At 46.5% G+C, this 23,258-nt stretch overlaps 2 protein-coding genes across 2 annotated transcripts in view; both read left to right on the top strand.

Annotated features, from left to right (window-relative positions):
• Kiaa1549 (KIAA1549 homolog) overlaps nt 1-20,354 on the top strand; it is a 127,607-nt gene extending 107,253 nt beyond the window's left edge. Inside the window, 6 exon segments of the mRNA NM_001447383.1 lie at nt 683-836; nt 4,984-5,301; nt 8,279-8,325; nt 10,635-10,795; nt 12,945-13,090; nt 14,946-20,354. Coding sequence (NP_001434312.1) covers nt 683-836; nt 4,984-5,301; nt 8,279-8,325; nt 10,635-10,795; nt 12,945-13,090; nt 14,946-15,200 — 1,081 coding nt within the window. The 3' untranslated portion in view covers nt 15,201-20,354.
• Atp6v0a4 (ATPase H+ transporting V0 subunit a4) overlaps nt 18,900-23,258 on the top strand; it is an 82,467-nt gene continuing 78,108 nt past the window's right edge. The window contains 1 exon segment of the mRNA NM_001415838.1: nt 18,900-19,161. The gene's annotated coding sequence lies outside the window, so the exon portion shown is untranslated.

Genomic DNA, 23,258 nt, shown 5'->3' with positions numbered 1-23,258 from the left:
CACCTTCCCATCTGCCAGCTCCTGCCCCACGTGTAGGTGTGTTTTCTGTAAACACTGGGGGTGGATCAATAGCTCAGGGGTTCAGAGCAGTAACTGCTCTTTCACAGGACCTAGGTTCGATCCCCAGCACCTCCGTGGTGACTCTCGACCATCTGTAACTCCAGTGCCAGGGGATCCAATGCTCTCTTCTGGCCTCTGTGGACCAGACAACACCTATGTAAATAAAATATTCAGTTTGTCATTCTCTGTCCACATCTGTACCCCTGAGGAGGTGGGGCCTTCTTCGTACTGTCATTCTGTCTGCAGCCAGACACACAGACAGAGCTGTGACTACAGTGGGTAGCTCTTTCATCCTCCCCCTCAGATTCACCTGCAGCCAGTTTTGTCCCTTAGCCTGTTGGGCTGGGACTTTGTAGCCTCTGCTCATGTCCCTCCTGAGTCTCAGGTCTGTTCAACCATTCAGGTCATCTGTAAGGTATCAACCCCTCTTGGATGGACCTGTTGCTTTTTGACCGGCTCTGTCACTAAATGATGCCCTGAGTACAGAATGCTTTGTTGTCTCTGTTTAGCTGGGTTGCTCCATAGGGCCCAGACCCTGGCTGTTACTTTGTCAGAATCCCTGGGCCTTTTCCTGTGGTAAAGCGACCAGCCCTGTGAGGATAATTTCTGTTTTTCCTATCAGCTCACGGATGAAACGTTCCCCAAAGCCACGCCGGAAACACCAGGTCAACGGCTGCCCCGCCGATGCGGAGAAGGACAGACTCATCACCACAGACAGTGACGGCACATACAAGCGACCCCCAGGCGTGCACAACTCTGCCTACATTGGATGCCCAGTACGTAACACCAGACCCTTGGGAAACATGGTGGGGGCCCTGGGGAAGGCGTCTCGATGAGACAAGAGAGTGCAGAGTACAAAGTAGGTGCCAAGCCAGCAGGCCGTGCAGCACCCAGAGTAGATGGAGCTGCTGTGTGACACACTAACCCACCTCTGCTTTCGGAATGGGAGCTGTTTGGTGTTAATTGGAAGAGCAGGAGTGTCCAGGTTTCCTCTCTGTGCTTAGACGGATGCTCAGGTTTCTTGGATGTTTCCTGTTTTGTCTGTGTATCCCCACACTCGTATCCCTGAGGAGCTAAGGAGAGAGTGACTCATTCAGTTCAGTCTCCTTTATCCAGAATACCGGAGACCACATTGATTCAGATACTGGAGATGCTGGGATGTTTGTGCCAACTTTATCCACTGAGCATCCTGATAGGAAAGGCTACAGTTTGAAGGCTACATTAGGGATGGTCGACTTATGTGTGTGTGTATACATGTGTGTATGTATATATCTCTCTATATAAATGTATACTTTTCATGGGGAAAAGAGCTTAATGTAGATCAAAGAAGGAGAATCTTAGTTTTCAAATGGAAAGGCCCACAGACAGCCTGTTTTGAGGTGATGAAGGTAGACGTTTACACACTGACGTATACACACAGGCTCCACAGTATACACTGACATATACACACAGGCTCCACTGAGGAGGAAAGAAACGTAGCTTCCCAAGGAACCATTAGCAGGAGACACAAAGATGCCCTGGGAAAGAGAAGCAGAGTCTGATGGACACGGCTCACCGGCAGCAGCGGGGAGCATAAAGGACTCAGCCCTCCTGTGCTGAGCATACTTGGAGAGCCAGCTTTGTTTGTGTGACATAGCAACAAGCTTGTCCTCAGAGAAGGAACTGTGATGAGACACAGTTGCCCTGTAGCACTGATGTTTACTTGAGGTTTCTGTTTTTTCCCCTAACTGACATGTAACTAATATTGAAGAACGTTTGAAACGTTTATTAAAATGTGGCAAACACCATACTGACATCGGCTAACGTCTTAAGTTCGTCAAGAACACCAGGAAGAAACAGGTTCCTCTTTGGGAGCTCAGTGAGCTCTGAAGCCTGACTTGACCCTTCATAACCCCCTCATGAGGGTTCTTGTGAGCAATTGCTGCTAATTATAGATTCCTCTGTAGAGCGAAGAATCAAGTAGTTTCTTCTCCTTTCTCTGAATTTAGGGCCCCTGACCAGGGAGGAATGGACACACACACACACACTCTCTCTCTCTCTCTCTCTCTCTCTCTCTCTCTCTCTCTCTCTCTCTCTCTCTCCAGCTTTTTCGGCAGCAGATGGGTGTTCCTGTTCTGCTGGAGAGTTTTGGAAGCATGTGTCTGGACACTGGTGGTGTTAGGCTCAGTCCGTAGGAACTGCCCTGTAGGTCTTCAGGATAGTCAGTCAGCCAGTGCTCCTGTACTAATAGAAACAGCCTTCCTTCCTTACCCACCCAGCCTCTCCTAGCCTGGGTTCATCTGCTCAAAGGAGCCTGCAGGTGATGCTTGTTTTCCAGCCCTTGAGTTCCAGTCCCAGGTTGAATTCTCTGTAGAGAGTTTGGTTTTCCTTGGATGCCTTATTCCTCTTCATTGATGACCAACACCAGGCTTCCCTTGTGGTGTCCTGGACCCTCCTTTTGGGTTTAACCTAATTTGGGGGAACAAAATCTTGCCAGCCTCAAACTCCTAGCTGGGGTGGCAGGCAGAAGCCATGTTGCCTAGCTTGGATCTCTCTTTGTTTTCTTCATTTTCGCCTTTTACAGAAAGTGCAAGGGTTTCCTCAGAGGTCTTCTTGCTTTGTCCCCAGGGCTGCCTTTCCAAAGACTCCTGCTCAGAAAATCATCCCTAGATATACTTAACTTCTGACTCTCCCTGAAATTCTGTGATGTGTGTTTTAAAAATAATGCCTTTCCCAGAGTTCACCTCTTACTAACTAGATTTTTTTTTTTAACCTTCAAGACCATTTGTATATTACACAGTTTTAAATTATCTGGAATTTTCCATTTTTCCTCTCAAAATAACTTCTCCTTGAGGGCTGTCCTCCAAAATCCTCAACCCCTTCTATCCAGTCATCTCTCTAGTTTAGGCCTGGAAGACCTTTGCCCTCAGGGCACATCCAGCCTGCGGCTGCTTTGGTTAACGATTGGCCTTTCTGTAAGATGGCCACGCCTTTGTTTGCTTGCTGTCTTTGGCTGCTTTTTGAGTTGCTTTGCGACAGACTTTTATGACTTGCAGAACCTAAAATATTTATCGTCTGGCTCTTCACTGAACGTTTCTGTTGGCTCCAGGCCTTCGGGTGCCCATCCACAGTCCCAGCTGCTTGAGAGGTGGTGGCCTGAGCCCAGGAAATTGGAGGTAGAGAGAGAGGCCCTGTCTCCTTAAAACAACATCAGCAACAAAGAGCTACAAGGTTGTTGACCCCTTACTGTCATTTAGTGTGCAAACCAGATGCTTCTGGAAGAGAAAGGAAGGTCCATTAATGATTAAACCAGGGCAGCAGGCACGCATCTAAACCAAGATGTGAGGTCAGTCTCCTAAGAGCCCACTAAGGACTTTAAAACAGCCACTTGCAGGGCATGACCTGCAGCATAGTGTGTATGTCTGAAGAATGCCAGGATCAGGAGTCTGTTCTAAAATGCTGTCCTCTGGGCATGACCATTGCCATTGGAGATCAGAGCAGCTGTGTTTATCCTGGGCATCTCAGGAGGAGGCCCAGGAAACTCAAGGCTCCTCTTCGGATTACTCATTGCCAGGACGAACATTTTCCTGCTTGCATAGCTGTCTGTCGGTTGCCCATGCCCCTTTAAGTCTCACTTCCATAAGGAAGTCCAAGTTGAACTTGGCTCACCAAGCTACACTTGAGTAGGATTGGCTGGGGTGTTGGTACCCTATCTGGGATGAGTTGGTTGTTGTCCATGTCTGGATGAATCAGTCCTGAAGCAGAATGGGATCAGCAGACCTGAATTCAAGAGAGTAGAATTTAATTTCCAACCCAAGCTTCCTTAGGAAACTTAACTCCATGGGCGTTCATTTGTTGAGTTCTGTCCCCATGTGAAGCACTACGCCAGGTGGTGGGATGTGGGAAAGGGGACTCTTGACTTTCAGATTCTCAAGAGGCAGCAAGGAGACGGAGGCCTGGGAAGTTCTGACCTGTGGCTCTCTGGTGGTTTTCTGGTGGGATTCTTGTGCCAATGGGAACCCAAAGGAACTGCCCTTCCTTCCCAGCCTCAGAACCTGTCTGTCCTGCTCCCAAAATTAAACTGTCTCTTCTTTAAAGTGTGGCCAGGAAGGATGCGATGGGAGGGGCCTAGAGTGTAGGTGAACACCACATGCTGGTGTGCTCGGTGCACATGTGCACACACACAGGGTTTAAAATAAAGTAAATCTTTAGCTGGGCATGGTGCTGTATGCCTTTAATTCAGGCACTGACTATAGAGACAGGGGGATTGCCGTGTGTTCAAGGCCAGCTTGATCTGCATAGGAAGTTCCAGGCCAGCCAGGACTCTGTAGAGCCACCCTGATTCAGTAAATGAAATGAAAAAGAAGAAAGATTAGGAAAAAATATACCGCCTTGTTTCTCTGATTTTTATCTAACAGGAGGACAGGACATTCAACTTCTCTTAATTACTCTATCTTTATTTTAGAGACGTAGTTTCTGAATATTTGTTAGTATTTACTATTGTTAGCAGTTCTTAAAGGGGTACTGAATTATTTCTACACATACATGGTGTTTTCTTACTGTCAATAGTCTTCTCCGCCTTTTGGTGTTTACACCGGTGGGAAGTTGACTGGATCTCTTTAGTGTGTGCACCTTGAAGTCTGATTTGTGACTGCTTGGGCTGTCTCAGTGAAGATGTCCGCCCCCGGGTCTGAAATCTGTTTTACAGTTGAGCTTTACAGAAAACAAGTTGTTGAATATTCTCATTTGGTTTTTCTCAGTTGAAGTCCTTGCCCTGTACAAAACGTGATGCCTGTTAAGAGAGATGATTTTTAATTCTTACGACAAACTCTTTCCCACAAAGTAGGACCGTTTTTAAGTCCCACTTCACCCCAGAATTTTGCTTCATGCTTTACCCCGCCCCCTTGGAAGCACACGTTATTCTCCCCCTTGCTTCTCACACAGTCTGATCCTGACCTCCCAGCTGATGTCCAGACGCCCTCCTCTGCAGAGCTGGGCAGGTACCCCGGCCTGCCCTTCTCAGCCTCTCAGTACATCCCACCTCAGCCGTCCATCGAGGAGGCACGTCAGACCATGCACTCTCTCCTGGATGACGCCTTCGCCCTTGTGGCTCCCAGCAGCCAGCCCACCAATGCTATGGGAGTGGGTACTGGGGTGCCTGCCAGCCTGCCTGTGAATAGCACCCCTTCCAGGGAAGAGAGGCGAGCCACGCAGTGGGGGTCCTTCTACAGTCCTGCTCAGACGGCCAACAACCCTTGCAGCGTGAGTACTGGCCTCCTGAAATTTTCTGCTGGGCAAAGTGCTTGACTTGTGTTACCTCACTGTCACTTAAAGGCTCCCTGTGAGACCTTGGCTGCATTTCATGAGACCTGAAGCTTGCTTGGTAGGTCTCAGCTTTTATCTTCTACTACAGTGGATTCTTAGTGTTGGAAGCAGCCTTTCGTGTAGCTCTGATATTTGAGGAGGATGCAGTTGGTGTTCAAGGAAATCTCTTCCCAGCTCCCTCGCAGGGTCCTGAAGGGGAGATAGGTCATCAGGGCATGTTCTCATTGATTTCTGTAAATGGATCGAATTGTTTAACTTGTTCTTGGACCACCTAATCCTGGAGATGTTCCCATGGCACTAGTCCAAGCCCAGATAGGGACAAGCGTTTGCAAATATCAGCTTCCCGTCCTGCCTTTTGCTGAGGTGCGTGGGCCTTTCTTTAAAGCTTATCAATCGTTTTATCATTAATATTTGTTAGCATAGAAAGTAGTGGATTTCAGGCTGGACAGTGGTGGCACATACCTTTAATTCCAGCACTCAGGAGGCAGAAGTAGGTGGACCTCTGTGAGTTCAAGGCCAGCCTGGTCTACAGAATTAGTTCCAGGACAGCCAGGGCTACACAGAGAAACCCTGTCTCAGAAAACAAAACCGATCTGTCTTTGCATCAATGTTGTGTTATATAAACAAACCATCCTGGATAACTCAATATAATGTAACAAACAAAACAACAGACTTCCTTGTTCATAGACTTTAGCTGCAAACTGGGCATGTAAGTGGTAAATCAGTCAACTTCATTAAAATAAGCTTTGCTACGAGATGGGCTTATTGTTCAATGCCACCCTGACAACTCCACACATCTTGTTATTACAAACGTGACATTTTAACTGTGCTCTAAACTAGTTGAGTCACCTATTGCAAGGTTAAAGAAAATAATCTAAAAGAAAGGGTCTCTTGTAGCCCAGCTGGCCCAGAGCATGTTCTGTTGCACAGATGGCCTTGAACTTCTGATCCCCTGCCTCTACCTCGAATGCAGGGGTTGCAGGTCTCTGTCCCCAGCCTTGTTTCACAAGGGGTTTCTGGGGAATTGCTGGGGAGCCTTGCTAGGGGAAGCTACATCCTCAGCCCAAGGTGAGGACAAGTTTTTAGACAAGAGATAAAGGACAGTAATTTTAGAAGGAGAAAACAAACAAACAAACAAAACAAACAGAAACAATCGTGATTAAAAAATGCAAAAGTTAGCCAGGTGGTTGTCCACACCTTTAATCCGAGCACTTGAGAAGCAGAGGCAAATGGATCTCTGTGAGTTCGAGGTCAGCCTGGTCTACAGAGTGAGTTTTAGGACAACCAGGTCTGCACAGAGAAACCTGTCTTGGAGCGGGGGAAGGGGAGAAAGAAAAGGAAGGAAGGAAAGAAAGGGAAGGAAAGAAGGATAGAGGGAGGGAAGGAAGGAAGGAAGAAAGAAAGGAAAAAAGAAAGAAAGACAGACAGACGAACACTTTGAGAATTGCTTTCATTGTATTGCCAGGAATTGTGCTCAGGTCGTTCTTGTGCGGAGCAAATAGTCTGCCACTGGACTACATTCCTAGCCCAAACTGCTTTGGATCTGTTTTACTTTGTTTTGTTTGAAAAACAGAAAACCCAAAAACAAACATGGTGGTGGGCATTAGATACAGGCTCCTGTTCATGCTAGGCGTGTAAATACTCTTTAATACTGTCCCCATCCAGGCCGACTCTTAGTAAGTTAATGATACACTGACTATATGGATCAGTCATTCATTTGTTAAATTTTTACCCAGAAGCCTTTCTTCTCCATGGAAAGCCTTTGTATCATAGCAACTTTATTCACCCAGTTTTAAAATTTTAATTTTAAAAATCAGCTTCAGTAGCACACAGAAAAATCCCAAGACTTGACGGATGAGATTACGTGGAAGTGAAAAGTTTAGGCACAGTAAGGCAAACACTCATCAATCATGTGAAGAATAGATTTAGGAGATGGGAGACAATCTTTGTCAACTATTCCTGGAGGCTCGCAACTGTCTGTAACTCCAATGCCTTCTGGCCCCTGCTGACCCTGCACCCATGTGCTCCATAGAGGTACATACAGGCAGGATACCCTTATGCATGGAGTTAAAAAGAATTGTAAGTAATTAATTGAAAAACTCACATCGACATTTGCCATTGGAGAGCCCCAGTAGCATTCCAAGTTTTAATAAGAAAACAGTTCTTTCTGGGCAATATGGTGCTTGCCTTTAATTTCAGGACTTGGGAAGCAGAGGCAAGTGATTTCTGTGAATTCCAAGCCAACCTGGTTTACATAATGAGTTCCAGGACAGCCATGGCTATGTAGAGACACCCTATCTCAAAACAAAACAAAACTGACAACAAGCAAAACAAATAAAACAAAAACAGTTCTTGCTAGCATTGTAGCACATTCTCTTAATCCCAGCACTCAGAGGCAGAGGCAGGTAGATCTCTTGAGTGTAGGACTAGCCTGTTCTACCTAAGGTCCTAGCTAGCTAAGGCAATATAGTGAAATACTCCTCAGTAACAATAATCGTACTATTCCTGTAAGTTGACCCTAAAGGCCTAAGTTTGATATTATCTTTTCCTTCCTTCCTTCCTTCCTTCCTTCCTTCCTTCCTTCCTTCCTTCCTTCCTTCCTTCCCCCTCCTACCTTCCCTCCCTCCCTCCCTCCCTCCCTTCCTTCCTTTCTCTGTTCCTCCCTTCCTCTCTCCCTCCCTTCCTCCTTCCCTCCCTTCCTTTCTAGTTTTTTTAAGATAGGGTTTCTCGTGTAGCCCTGTCTATGCTGGAACTAGCTCTGTAGACCAGGCTAGCCTCAAACTTGCAGAGATCTGTCTGCCTCTGCCTTCCAAGTGCTGGGACTAAAGACATTTACAACCACACCTGGCTTGATATTGTCATTTTCAAATAAGAATTACACATTTATCTTTGTGTTCTTTTGAATTTTGCCTAGAGATACGAAGACTACGGGATGACTCCCCCATCGGGCCCATTGCCAAGGTAAGGTTTCCAGAAGGAATGCCATCATGGCTTTCTCCTGGAGGCTACTGTTTTTATTTTACAGACTCAGTTTTCAGTTAATATGAACAGTTAGCACATTGGATTGTGGATTTTCTTGATCTAACCAGATAGACAGACACACAGACAGACAGACAGACAGACAGACACACACACACACACACACACACACACGTGTAGACAAAAAGTCATATACACAAAATTAAATAAATCTAAACAGAAAAAAAATGTAATTGGATAGTAACAGTCTTGTCCAGGAAGGAGAATTCTGTCTTGCCTACTCAAGTGAAAATTATGTATTTGTTAAGTTTTGCCTCCTGCAGTTGTGAACTTGACAATGCCCTAGCCCCTACAGGCTTTTCTGAACGGCCTCAGTGGGTTCTCTTACTGTTACGTGTGCCTACGTCTGTAGATTCGTCATAGTTTGCATTTTCCAAAGGACAGTGTCACCAGACAGAGACGTGGGTTTTAATGGAGTAGAGTGTAGAAACTCCTTCAGAGTCCTGTGTCAGACTCCACCTCCAGTTTCAGTGTGGTATCAAACAGTATGAAATGCTGACCTGAGTATTTCCTAGAAAGATCTTAGCATCCCCTCCACCCTAAGAACACACTCTGTGAGGGCAGAGCCTCCTCCTGGAGTAACACATATCAGCTGACTGGATGTAAGATGCATGAAAAACTGCTGTTTGGGGGGGATTTAAAAATTTTTTTTTCTTTTTTTCGGAGCTGGGGACCGAACCCAGGGCTACCACTGAACTAAATCCCCAACCCCTAAAAATGATTCATTTTAAAATGATTTATTTATTTTTATTTGACGTGCATTGGTGTTTGCTTGCATGCATGTCCATGTGAGGGTGTCGGGTCTCCTGGAAGAAGAGTTACAGGCAGGTGCAAGCTGACATGTGGTTGCTGGGAATTGAACCCAGGACCTCTGGAAGAGCAGCCAGTGCTCTTAACCGCTGAGCCATCTCTTCACCCCTCTTCAGTTTTTTGTTTTGTTTTGTTTAGTGGCGTGTGCAGAATGTCTCCAGTTTTATTAAAACGATGGCAGAATCTGTAAAAGCTGCCTGTCACATTGCTGTTACTGGCCTTTTAAAAACAAAGCAAAGCAGGCTCTATCCCTAGCGGTCCTGCCTCGAACTCACAGACATCCACCTGCCTCTGCCTCCCAAGTGCCTCCCTATTACTGGTCTTTTATATATGACCAGTAAATAAATAAATGAATATATATGTCTACATTTGCATCTATATAACTTGAAGTTTTGGAAACTTTAATGCGCTGTCAACTTTAAAAAGAAAGTTACCCCAGTCTACCATGCTGACTTAACATTGTACAAAAACCAACATTTATATTGGTTAAAAAGTTAAATTTATGTTCTCCACTTTGTACAGGGGTAATATGCTGTATTAAATATGTAAGGTAAGATAAGAATGTATAGGTTTGACAAAGAGACCAATAGCATGTTCTCTAGATAATGAAAAACTGTGTGAGAATCGAGATGTCCTCTGTCAGGGGCATTTGAACCAAATCTAAAGTGCTACTCACTAATTTGGAGGTGATTGGAGATGGTAGTTTACTTCATGAGGACTGATACTCTAGATTTAATAGGTTAGTAGTTTTAATAGATGTCTAAAGTGTTTTTGAGTGGTCTTAGTTTTAACTCATAATAGAGCTAGTTTATATTGAAGGATAGAGTGCCCCGCATAAACAAAAGGTCTTAGGAGCCCTTGATAATGTTTTATTCTAAGTTTAAAGGGCTTCAGAACTTTAAAAGTTTGAGGACACTTTCTTGGACTGGTTTTCAGTCTTGTTGGACAAGTGAGATTGTAGAGTTTTTCTTTTGAAAACGAAAACCCAAAAGTAAATATCCAACAACCATGTCTGGGTTGTATCTTTCTGGGGTGCAAAGTGGGCAGCCAGTCTGAAAAGTGAGGCTCTACCACATGCTTCCCCCCCTTTCCTCCCCTTTCCTCTCCCCTCCTCTTCCCTCCCCTTCCCTCCCCTGTCTCCTCTCTCCTTCCTTCCCCTCTTCTCCCCTTCTCCCCTTCCCTCCCCCTCCCTCTCTCACCCCCCCTCCTTTCTTCTCATGGCAGTCTTTCAGACTTAGCAGTGAGGTAGGGCCCTGAACAAACAGGAAAGTTGTACCCCTTAGGCAGCCAGAGAATGTCCTATATTCCTGGGAAGAAGATCGATAATGACTTGAAGCTGATTTAATCCACGTAGAGGGGAGTAGCCTAATAAAATCCCAGAGCCAGGGTAAGGGGTTTTGATGTGTGCTGTGCTCTCCCAGCAGGCCTAGCTTTGGCCCAGGGTTGCTGCCGTCTTCAGAGTTGGTCCCCCCTGAACCCCCACAGCCACAGTCATCATCTGACACTCCATATGCTGCCCGAGGGATCTACTCAGAGGAGATGCCCTCAGTGGCCCGGCCTCGGCCTGTTGGGGGCACCACAGGTGGGTACTGAGATTGAGTTTGCATTTCTGGGGGCCGGGGCCCCTGCTTTAGTAGTCAGGGCGAGGGGTGAGCAGGGAAAGGCACTCTCCCGCCAAGCCAAGCTGGTGTAGCTGCCCCACTAGCTTCTGGCCAGTTCCCTTGTCTTTACCTCCCATCTTACCTTAAGCTGGGATTACAGATGTGTGCGGGCCCCATCCTGCTTTTTAAATAGATTCTGGGAATCAAGCTCATGCCAAGGGCCTTCACCCGCTGAGTCATTTCCGCTGCCCTACAGCTGTGTCTTGGCAGGGAAGGCTAAGTGGCAGGAGTGTGCAGCAGCTGGTACACCGTTAGGAAGCAGAATCATAATAGTGTAAAGCTTTTGAGATCCATGTGGAAGTAGAACTCATGGGCCTTTGGTTTTGAACAATTTTTTTTTCTTGGAATACACAGTCTCTCTGCTCCCAAATCCAAAATGCTGAGCGAAACCCAACATGGTGTCAAGACATTAAGCACATCATTATTCAGAACAGGAAGAAGAGGAAACAGAAAACTACCTCCTTAGATATCCAGCGAGTTAGCTGCACAGCTATTGTTATTTAATTAACTAATTAATTAACTAATTAGACAGGGTGCCTTTGTGTAGCCTTGGCTCTCTGGGAACTATCTCTGTAGACCAGGCTGGTCTCACAAGGATCTGCCTGCCTCTGCCTCCTGAGTGCTGGATTAGAACTGTGTGCCACCACATCCACGTGCAGCTATTTAAAACAGAGACCAAGAAAGGCACGAAGTGATTTAAGATCCTACAAATCTGGTGTCAGATCCACTTTATACCTTCTGTTCCTTGAAATAACCCTCTGAGGTGACTGGAGCTCTGAGGAACTGATGTCCAGCAGGGGCAGGAGCCAGCGCCTGGAGGACACATGGCTTGTCAGCGGCTGGAGATCTGCCAGGCTCTGAGTCAGCTAGAAGCCTCCCCTGTTTTGTTAAGGGATCAAAGCGGGATTCCGAGTCAGGCCTACAGTATGATTTCAGCCACTGTGTGGTTTAACACAAAAGCTATGCTTTAATCCCGTCCTGGGCTACATCTGTAACCCTTCAGAAGATAAGCTCAGCCTGTGTCTGTGGAGTGGACAGCACTAATGTGAATAGGTGGTTTTCACGCTGCCAAGTCCATCCAGTTACAGACCAGGGCTCACGTGGGATCTGAGGCCCAGACTTTCTTTTCCTGACCACCAGTTATTGCCCTATGTCCAGATATAACCACTGAAGACTTCCCTTTTAAAATGTAGTCTGTTGGCTAAGGGTACCTGGACAGCACAGGAATGGGGAGGCCACATTACCCCAAGGACCCTCAGAGAGCTTCTGTGCCATGGCTAGATTGGATGATCCTGGCAGTGGTTAGGATTATACACTGTATTTCAAGGCTCAGAGATTGGGTTTGAAGAGTTGGGATGTAGCTCACTGGTAGAGCGCCTGCCTGACCAATAGAAGATAGGTTCAGTCCTTAGCACCACCGAATTCTAAAACAGAGAAAGACCCTTTCTTTTCCTCCTTGATTGCAGTGTGGAGTACTTCCACATGCCAAATGCGGACACAAACACTCAGCTTTTGGAGTCACACCCAAGCTAATGTCTGGGTGTGGAGAACTAGCCCCAAGGATGATGGCTTTGCCTTCACTGCCTCTTGCCTATAAGCTAGTGAGTGGGGTTACTTGGGTTGTGGCCGCTATGGAAATATATACCTTATTAAACATTCTGAATTTAAATAATTTTTAATTGCTTTGTAAGGGAAAAAAAAGCACATCCTATATTCAGGTCCTTGAGAATCTCAGAGCTGTAAGCAAGAAAGCACTAGACCTTAGCCTCTTTACAGCCTTAAAACGTTTTTCCCCTTTCAAGGCACCTTCTGTGATCCCTGATCCCAGACATCTGATGCCAATAGGAAGTTAGGAGCCTTGCACAGCATCGTGTTGAGAGGAAATGAAAGCAGTTCTCCAACCTGCTTTCTTAGGAAATGCCGCGTCTGGAGATGTTCGACATCAGCACTGAGATTGAAAAACCACGTGCTCAGAGGAGCCGTGGTCAGAGCTGAAGGCTTCCTCCTCGGGAGCCTCCCTGTGTATGTCCTGCAGATGCTGACTGGGTCTCTGCTGTGTGCTCCTTTCAGGCTCCCAGATCCAGCATCTGACACAGGTGGGAATTGCAAGCAGAATTGGGGCCCAGCCAGTGGAAATTCCTCCCGGCAGAGGCAGCCAGTATGGGGGACCAGGCTGGCCGGTATACGGGGAGGAAGAGGCAGGACGAAGAGAAGCCGTGAGTATCTGGGGCTTGGGCCGGCAGCTAGAACTGGCACACAGTCAGCCCGTGTAGCTGCTTCTGCTTGACACTCCTTAAAAGTTGTGCTAAGCACAACTTCCAGCCCCCACTCCTTGCCTTGGCTTGGTTGTACTTGCAGCTTGGTAAACTCCCTTCCACATTTGGGATGAATGACTATGATTGATGAGTCAGGTTTCAGGCTTCAAGTCATGGATCTAAATACAATCCAGACTACTTCTTTGGTGTGGCCACTGTAGCTGTTCGGGACCTACTTTTTCTGTATCTCACTGGCTGGCTGATGAGACTCCTACCTTGACCACTACCCGGTGATGGTTTTGTGATAAATACATGACTTGGGGCATTTCAAGACATCCATTGTCCTTTGAGCTTCTAGTTACTTAACATGAGCTTGAGAGATTGTTCAGAGTTAAGAGCCCTTGCTGTTCAATCATGAGGACCAGCGTTTGAATCCCAGAACCCATGTCCAGTGGCTCGGAAGTACCAGTGACTCCAGGTCCAGTGGATCTGACGCCCTCTACTGGCTTCAGTGGGAACTCACCTACACACATACAGGCATGCACGCAGTAGTGCACACACACGCACAAACACAAAAGAAAATAATTTTTCTTGAAACAAACAACTTTTTATCTCGGGGTATAAACTAATGGATTTTGAGAATGCAAACCCAAAAGTGCCTTTTTAAAAATCCCATTGTGCCAACTTTCATTTCAGCTCTCGTCACCTTCTTGGTGGCCACACTAAATTCCTCACACAGTCAGAAAATTTTCCTTAACAGAAAGAAACGTAACTCCCAGCGAATGACTGAGCTCTAGACTGCAGTCTCAGGTGTTCGCTTGAGTGTGTGACAGTTCTCTGTTGTTAATGTGCTCATCTTCGTCTCATGAAGTACTGGAGGTGTTCTGCTGAACTCAGCCGTAGTCACAGGGAAGAATTTCTTCCACTGTGTGGGGCAGGGGAATGTAGGAATGGTTGGCGCTGGGAGGCCAAGTGTGCCTGGCATTTAGAAGGCCGACTTAGTCACACTGATTCAGCCCTCACCCATAACGTAGTGCTGGGACCTGTAGTTTAGCATACTGACTTGCACACACTGATTTTGTTTACTGACCAGTAAGGAAAATGTAATCAATCTTGCCAAAACAATGCCAAATCAGGGCTGGAGAGGTGGCTCAGTGGTTAAGAGCACTGACTGCTCTTCCAGAGGTCCTGAGTTCAATTCCCAGCAACCACATGGTGGCTCACAACCATCTGTAATGGGACAGCTACAGTGTACTTATATATAATAAATCTTAAAAAAATATGATTTAAAAAAAACAATGCCAAATCAATTCAAAGCCTGCCAATTTTAGAACTAATATCTTCTAGTAAAAATAGCCTACTTTCTAAAACGGCACTAAAAGGTGTGTGCTAGATAACAGTTGGAGAAGGTGGACTGAGGCTGGGTGCGGAAGGGCTTGACTGTGACCCCAGCAGTTCTAAGGATAAGGCCCCAGTGTGTTCTTATGCACACCCTCTGGGCACCAGAACGGACACTCGGGTTCTCATCTTGGCTTTGGCCAGTGCTTCCTTAGCTGCCCCAACTCTGGGACGCCATGGGTGTCCCCTAATCTATCCTCTCCAGCTCCCAGCTCTCTCCGTTCTGCCATGAACCAGAAGACCTGGAGCAGCTCCCCACTGCTCCCACTCACTCTCCACCCAGCACACACAGATTCGGGTGACAGGGACCACGGCTGGAGAACTGAGAGAGTGGGTGGGAGATGGCCTTCCCAGTGTTAATTAGCGTTTTCTCCTCTTCTCACGTGGGAAGTGTAATGACCTTTACTGTGTCTTTCAGACCCACATGCTTGGACATCAAGAGTATTCTTCTTCACCGCTGTTTCAGGTGCCAAGGACTTCGGGCAGGGAGCCCTCAGCCCCTCCCGGGAACCTTGCCCACCGAGGGCTGCAGGGCCCTGGGCTGGGTTACCCCACCAGCTCCACAGAGGACCTCCAGCCCGGCCACTCCTCAGCCTCCCTCATCAAAGCGATCCGAGAGGAGCTCCTGCGGCTCTCTCAGAAACAGGGCTCAGTACAGAACTTCCACAGCTGATCAGCCTCCCTTGCAGGTTTGCCAAGCATCTGCTTCCCGTGGAAGCAAGACCAAAAGGAAATCAACTGAGTGGGTGTTTGTAAGAGTCGGAAGAAGCACGTCCGGGCGAGCTGCCCGGGGAAAGGGAACAAGTTGCAATGTGAGAAGATGCCATAAAGCCACATGGACAACTCGTGGTACTTTTACTGGGTTGGCAATTTGATGACCACTTTGGTTCAGTCAAAATGTGTGTACTTTGGGCCAAAAGCCAGCACTTATACACACACACACACACACACACACACACACACACACACACGGAAAACCAAAACATAAACCTAAGCTAACAAAATGTAAGCTAGTCTCCTCTTTCTAAGGCGGAAAATTAAACCCTATAAGTGGATAGGGGAGCGGGGGACAGCATTTCCCCGGGAATCTGACTGGTCCGTACAACACACCCACTACTGTTTCCTGAGAAGAGAGATCTCAAGATATTTTAGTAACAGCTTGAGCCCTCTTTTCCTCCGTAGGAACTCACGTTGATAGTGATATTAACAGCAAGACATACTGAGACTTTTTAGAAATCTAAGAGCTACTGGCGGGAACCTAATGATAGGTTGTGGAGCCTGGTCATTTCCCACAAAGCCATCGCCTGCGTTCTTTCTCCTTCTGGTGCTACAGCTCTGAGGGTCTTCACCGTTCTGTCTGAAATACAACTGTGGCTTTCGCAGTAGAAGAATATGTTGGTGGTTTCGTTGTGTCGGGGGTCTGGGGGAAGAGAATGAGACAGCTGCACTTGGGAGGGGAAGCTTCATGTTTATTTGGTTATTCACAATACATATCAGAGTTTGGGTTTTCAGCCTTAGTTGTATTTGCTGTTTATTTGTTGGGCTCACCCAGCTCTTGGCACCATAGCAGAGCATCTCGGCGAGGTCCGTCCTACAGGATGAGGCCGTTGGGATGTCCTAACCCAGGTCCTTGTATTTCACTGACAGTTTGTTCACAGAATATGTTTGAATGTCTTATGGAAGCAGATGTCATTACCAGTGATTCTTAGGACCACCCGATTGTCACGAATCTGCCCATGGTAATCAGGTTCCCCGAGTTCTGGACTGGAAGTAGAACTAAGTCCCTTTCAGCCTCTATAATGACTGAAGAAATACAGGGTTTTGAAACCATGAAGGAAATGAGAGTTTCCCCCATTCCTGGTTTTGCTATTATTTCTTTGTCTGAAGTCTGTCTTACTCACTTTGGGCCAGAGAGAGGTTACCTCTCAGTGCGATTCTGATGTCACATTTCTCAGCCTCTGACATGACATTCTGTATCCTGGTGCCTGAAAGAAACTCTGGGAAGTTGCACACTCACAGGGAGTCATACATGAACCTCTTTACCAGATGAATGAATACTTTTGATTGAGCAGCAGATAATGGGGCAGAGTTTGTGAGGCTCAGCCTAATCAAAACCTGTGTGCCTACAGATTTCAAGAAAATGGAAACAGCTAGAACAAAGTCCCCAGACTGGAGTTACTGGTTCTAGAATTGTTTCTGCCCTTCTCAGTCAGTCTTGGGACACAGGGACATCTGTTTCCGGAAACTGGTGCAGCCAGTGTTTATCTGCACACACAGAAGGCACGCAGGGGAGGACCCACTGTTCTTTGTCAGGTAGCCTGCCAGCACTCTGACAGAAAGGAAGAGGAGACCCCAGTGCTGGGGTTATTTATTAATCTTGATTTAATGTGTACTCTTCCTAAGCTAGAAGACCCTCTTTCCAGACTACTCAAACCAAGTCCCAAATACCCAGGCAGAGTTTTAGTATGACATCATGTGATAAGTTCAAATCAACCCACAGAATAAATGGCCCTTTCTCACCCAATGTCATGAATGTTTTGGACATAGAGCGTCCAGAAACTGACCACCTCCTTTGTACAATGCCAAACGAGTCTCAGTGTCAGAGGATGTGACAAAAACTGCAATTTTGATGCCTTTGAGATTATAAAGGGATTCTACCTGTATTTTTATTCTCAGAACAGATATAACTTTAAACGAGTGTCACAACCAAAGGTGGGTTGTAGTTTGGCGTGCAGGCTCTGTGGGAGCCCCAGTGCACAGTTGTTGGTTATTTAAAGCACACTCAGTTTGCACTCATGTCCCCTAAAACAACCAGCACAGCAGGTCTACCATAGTTAAACTGCTGGGATACGCCATGTCCAGCAGGCGTCCAGTGGATCATCCAGTGTGCTCCCCTAACAGAGGTGGTCCTCAACATGTATAAATTATTAAAGCACTCCAAAATGAAAGTCAAGTTTAATGTCTGTCCTTTTCTTCTAATTTTAGAAGTTCTGTTGAGAAACACAAACTGCAAATTTGAGTCAGCATTTTGGGACAGAGTGCTTGGAGAAGTGCTTCTTTTTGCAGTCTCCTTTGTTGCTAAGTCCTCATGTTCGATTCCTTCTGTGTGTCATTCTTGTTATTAACAAGACCGTATTCTAACCGCCCCCCTCTTCCCCCCCACAACACCTCATAGGATCTCTGCTTCTAAAAATCAAGTGTGATCCTACTTGACAACTCTCGAGGAGGGAGCCTAAGTCACTGTGAAAATGTAAGATGTTATCTGTGTGGATGTTCTGCTGTGGTCTGTGCTGTGGTCTGCAAGTGTCTGGGTTCACCTGTAGGAAATCAGAACCAAACAGAAAGCCCAGGGTGACTCCTCCTGTTGCTGTTTTCGTTTCAAGCTTACCACTTCTTCTGTCTGCTTCAAAGTTTGCCTCTGAAGCATCATTTTTGCTCCGACTTTCTGACACTAGATTAGTCAGCAGACATGAAGAGTCCTGTCTTCCAAGAGATTTTAGAATCTAAGCTGGATAATACAGACAGGTATAAAAGATGGAAGCTATAGTTAAGCAAGATGGCTTAGATCCCCATAAAGTGCAAAAGGTAGAGGTGTGGTGGATATTCAGATGTCAAAGAAGTTACATGTTTAGGATCAATGAGACTTTAGGGGAGAAACCAACTGCAGAAGCCACTTTGATGTTACTCAAGCCAGCGATGATACAGCAATGGATAAGCCTCACAGTTGTCCCGAGAAAGGGTGTAGGAATTGGGTACTCTGTCCGAGTAAACTTCATCCTAAGAACAGGAAGTAGTGTTGGGAGGATTCCTGTCTAGTAACAAAACAAGCAGATGTCCAGGCTGGTGAAGATCTGCCTAGCAAGAGCCCCGGTGTAGGGAAAGGGAGGTCAGATACCAGGAACTGCTGATACTGCTCTAAAGTCAGTCAGTGGTGCTGAGCTGGGCCTTGCAGAGCTTAGCTTACAGCAGATCTTGATGGTCCTCTATGGTCTTTAGCAGGTCATGGATAAGTTACATCTTTAGCTACCCCTCCATGATTTCCTCCCGTTTTCATTTCATCTCAGAGCATGTGTTGATTTTGATGGCATGGGACTTTCAAGCAGTAGGGTTTTGCCAAGCCGAAGTTTCGAAGGCATGAGGCCAGTGACCCAAAGCACAGGTGCAAGTGTGCCTGGAAGGCTTCAGGCCCAAACCAGTAATTCCCTGCTTTCTTGTATACAGAGTGCTCACTGCCATTTCAGATCTTGGTGTGTGCTCCAGTAACCAAGCCAGTCCCCTGGACACTGGTCTGTGTTGGCAGGACTTCACGAGTTAATCATTCCTTAGGCCTCCCTTGGCCCTTTCATCCCAGATTCTTAGGTGGGAATCAGACACTTGGAAAGATGTTGGGTCAAGGTTCTGGGCGTAGGGCAGTGTGCTCCTGTCTTAATTCACACTAAGTTTGCCACTAGTGGAGTCCTCGCCATGTCATTTCTACCTCCAAAGTAAGTCATCAGAGTCTGCTTGTCCACATCTGGTCCAGGCGGGAGTACGAGGAAGTCCGCTTCTACACCCGTGCGCACAAACACGTCCGTGTGGGACAGTCCATTGAGCTTCGTCATTAGTCCAGCCTATTACAGACATTCCTGGAACAGGTGAGAGGGTTTCTATGGGCCTCTGTTGTAACATTCTCATGAAGTATATAGGCTTACACTCATCACCCAGTAAACAAGAATGGTGCACATTTCAGGTGGTTTATTTTGTGGGGGAGGAGGCTGAAGGGGGGATGGTGATTGCGGTGTTTAAACTAGAATTCTTTTGTCCATGTTAAAAAAAGACTTGAAAACTGAACCATCACGGTGCAAAGTTAATTCATGCCTGTGCGTGTAACAGGACACTCAGCAATTATCTTAAGAGCACACAGCAGCATTGAAGTGTAGAAAAAGAATAGTAAATGCCTTTGGGAACATGAATCGGTTAAGAACCAGGCAGGACGGGGGTGGGGGTGGGGGGGACCAGAGAATGTCTGCATCTGATGTGCTCCTCCCAAGTTGGTGTCCCCCAGGGTAGGTCACGCTCCAGGCTCCCTGCTTTGCCTCCTCCTCCTTCTGTGTTTCCCCGCTCCAGGGTCACTTTGGGGATTACTTAGAACACCATTGATGTCTTTTCTCATGCCCACCAGATAGCAAGTCCTCATGACCTGCCTCCCAAACGTGCCCTTACAGGGCTAAGTTAAAGCCAGGCGTTTAAAGTTCTGTGGCAGTGATAAGGAAAGAAACAGGAGGTTCCAGAGGAACCAGGGTTTCTGGTCATTAATTCAGTCATGCTGAGCACCAGGGTGTTGGTTCTGCAACAGTTAGAGAAAGGCTCTGGGTTTCTTCCCTCTCTGTACAGCTCTCTGTGGAGCAGAGAGGCACAGAGACAGGAGTAGGGTTTTCAGGAAAGCTTGCTCTACCAGGCTGCCCCGGGAAGCCGACTTGTCTCTGACTTGGTTGAGGTCGGGGTTCTGACTTTCTGCACCCTCGTGTTAGGTGATTTGTGTTAATGTATGAAACCGCAGAGCACGTTGGGCCACCTGTGGCATCAAGACTGCAACTTGACAATCACGGTTTGCTGATCTCAAACGGGCGCTGAAAACTCAGTCTGGGTGTGTGACTTAGCGATTGAGCCCGCCCTTCTGTTTGTCAGTTATGTTTCTACCCTTCAATTAGCTGCACTGTTTTCTAATGTGCTGTAGTTTGGATATAATTTATGCAAGTGTTTGGTTCCCACGTTTACAATTTTTACAACTTTCCTAGCGTTTTAAAATGGAAATGTCAATAAATGCTTCGAATCGCTGTCGAGGCGATCCTTTGTGGTCTATTCCTTTGTAACATTGTTGCTTTGTAGTTCTTCGGTGGTGGTTACCCATGCTGAGGTGACCTTTTGTTCTCTGGTTTTGAGTGCCTACTAAGAATACCTAGTGTGGTTTTCCAAGGGCTTCAATACACAGCATTCCATTCTTGGGAGCCGGCTGAACTGTCCCCACTCGCACCGTGGTGCCACGCCCACTTACTGCTGCCCAGGGGCTCGGCTGATGCGCTCTTAGAACAGATGCTGGCAGAACGAAAAGCTGGGACACTATGGTGTGAAAAGGCAAACGAGAAGGGCAAAGGCATCCCACCTTGAGAAGACAATTTATAGGGCAAGCAAAGGGTTGTTTTTGAAACCCGAGAAAATGAAACTCCATGACAACTCAAGAGAGCAGAAGATCTCGGAACACAGGGGACCCCCAGTGTTCTAAGAAAAACATGGAATCCTAGGTAGGTAGCATCCAATATGGAAATGCCGATAAAATCTAAAGTCTGTAGTTGACAGCTTTGTATAAAAGACCTCACTAGTAGGGGGAGCTGTGAAAAGGGTACTGGAACCCTGCCATTTACAACTGTATTTTAAAATGTGCAAACCAACTAATCTTGTCAGGTAGACCCTATAGGGTACTGCCATGTCTGTTGCAGTCCCATCTTGTGTGTGACCTGCCCTGGATGACTAGGACCTGCCACATTGCTTTGTGGGCATGGCTCCTGCTCATGGTGACAGCAGAGCAGCTTCAAGGCTCAGAGAAAATAATTCTTTTGAGGAAAGTTCAGCCAGGTACAGTGGCCCACACCTTTAATCCTGGCACTCTGGAGGCTGAGGCAGGAGGACCATGAGTTTGAGGCTAGTGTAGTCAACATACTGAGATCCTGTCTCAAAAGTTTAGAGTTAGTAGGAGCTGTCTGTGCTTAGTGTGCTTGGGGCCTTTGACTCAATTCTTAGCACCACCAAAACGATAATGACCAAAAGGGAAGCTCAAAATGAACAGGCAACGGAAGCCATGAGGAAGACTCAGATGGTTCAACAGAAGCCATGAGGAAGACTCAGATGGTTCAACGGAAGCCATGAGGAAGACTCAGATGGTTCAAAATATTCAAAAGAGAGAGGGGGGGGGGAGGAAGAAAGAAAAGTCTTTATGGTGGTGGGGGAGATGGCTCAGCACATCTTAAGTGTGTCAGTTGTGCAACCATAATGACCCAGGTTCAGGCCCAGAACTGGCTAAGAAAGCTGACTGTGGTAACCAACATTTCTGATCCCAGCACTCCTACAGTCAGATGGGAGACCCAGATGGAGAGTTACCCAGAAGCTCTTAGGACCAGAAAGAGAGACCCCACCGCTATATGTGTGTTTGCACACGTGTGGCATGGCCAAGGGAGCACCTGTATTCACACCCCCGCCCATAAAATAATTAATTTAAAAACTTGGCCATTGAGTGTCTTAGCATTCTCCACCAAACCTGAGTACCTGGAAGAACTGAGTCTTGTATGACGTTCTTGAACCTCCATGCATCTGAACATACAAATAAATAAAATGGGAAAAGCAGTAAAAGTTTAAAAGATTTAAAAACCTAACAGCAGGCAAAGGACATTATGAATGTTCAAAACAAACCTGAAAAAATCTTCAAAAGAAAAATAGAGCCATACACGAATATTCAATGATCATATATTCCAATATATCAGACAGTTTTGTTAATAAATATTGGGCAGGGGTGTAACTTGGTAATAGTGTGCTCGCCTGCTATGTGCAAGGCAACACACACACACACACACACACACACACACACACACACACACACACACACACGTAGTGAATAGGGATTTAAAACAAAAACACAAAAGCAACTGAAGCGCCTTGAGTGAGACCTGGAGAATGTTCTACCCAGCCAGATTTTACCTGCTCTGAGTGTAAACAGGTTCAAAGTACCAGGAGAGCAGTCACTAGGAACAGCTGAGGCTTTGAAGGTCAGGCTGCTCCCATGCCCAAAGCAGGGGTCATTCCTTATCTAACACTCCCACAACTCCCCCTGTTTGTACCTCCTTGCCCAGCACAGCTTAAGGTAAAAAGGAAACAGGAGCAGTCCAGCTCCTGAGGAAGATCATTTACCAAAACCCTGTTATTATTGCAAGATGCTCTGTTTGTCCAGTAACTCGATCGCTCCGTGGACCTCCAGCACTTTTCTCACCTATGGGTGGGGTGTGTTTGACTCTTCAGATGTGAGAGCCTGGAAAGACTCCAGCTGCAGACTTGGGCAAACCACATCTATGTAGTTACCAATTCGCCGTTTGTTGTATTCACGCCACAGTATAGCATTGCAAAAGGCTAAACCAACCCCACTTGAAAGCTTACAAGGTAACATCCTGTACAGAGGCGGGGTTGGGGAGGCTCCTTCAAAAGTACTTGTGAGGGTAAATATTTGGATTGGGGTTCTGAATGTGATGTGGTCATAAGTCTCAATGAGTGGTTTCTTTCATTTAATATTTTAAAATTCTGAAGAAAACGTTAGCGCAGCGCTTGAGTTCGAGAAGGGGAGTTACAGCTGAACTGGTTGTTGTGTTTGAGTGAAAATAAGTGGGTTGTTGATTTCAACATTAGTTCTGTGCTGCGGCAGAGTAAACAGAAGCCGGCTATGCTAATTTAGCAGAATCTGAAGACTAGACAAGATTTAGAACTTCTAAAGCTGAAGAGGACGAGAATGCTCACTGCCTCGGTTTGTAAGTGAGATGGCTCAGTGTGTAAAGGGGCTTCCGCCTGGCCTGCACACACACACACACACACACACACACACACACACATAAATAAGTGAAGTTGGTGTCCAGTGTGTTTGCCAGATACAGAGGCAAAATTGATTGACAGATTATCAGTAATGCTAATCATTTTAAAGACACAACTAAATTTA

Source organism: Rattus norvegicus, chromosome 4, assembly GCF_021556685.1.
Source record: "Rattus norvegicus strain SHRSP/BbbUtx chromosome 4, alternate assembly SHRSP_T2T, whole genome shotgun sequence".
Classification (NCBI taxonomy): domain Eukaryota; kingdom Metazoa; phylum Chordata; class Mammalia; order Rodentia; family Muridae; genus Rattus; species Rattus norvegicus.
Note: the sequence above shows the minus strand (reverse complement) of the source record. Positions and strands in the feature narration are given on the sequence as shown.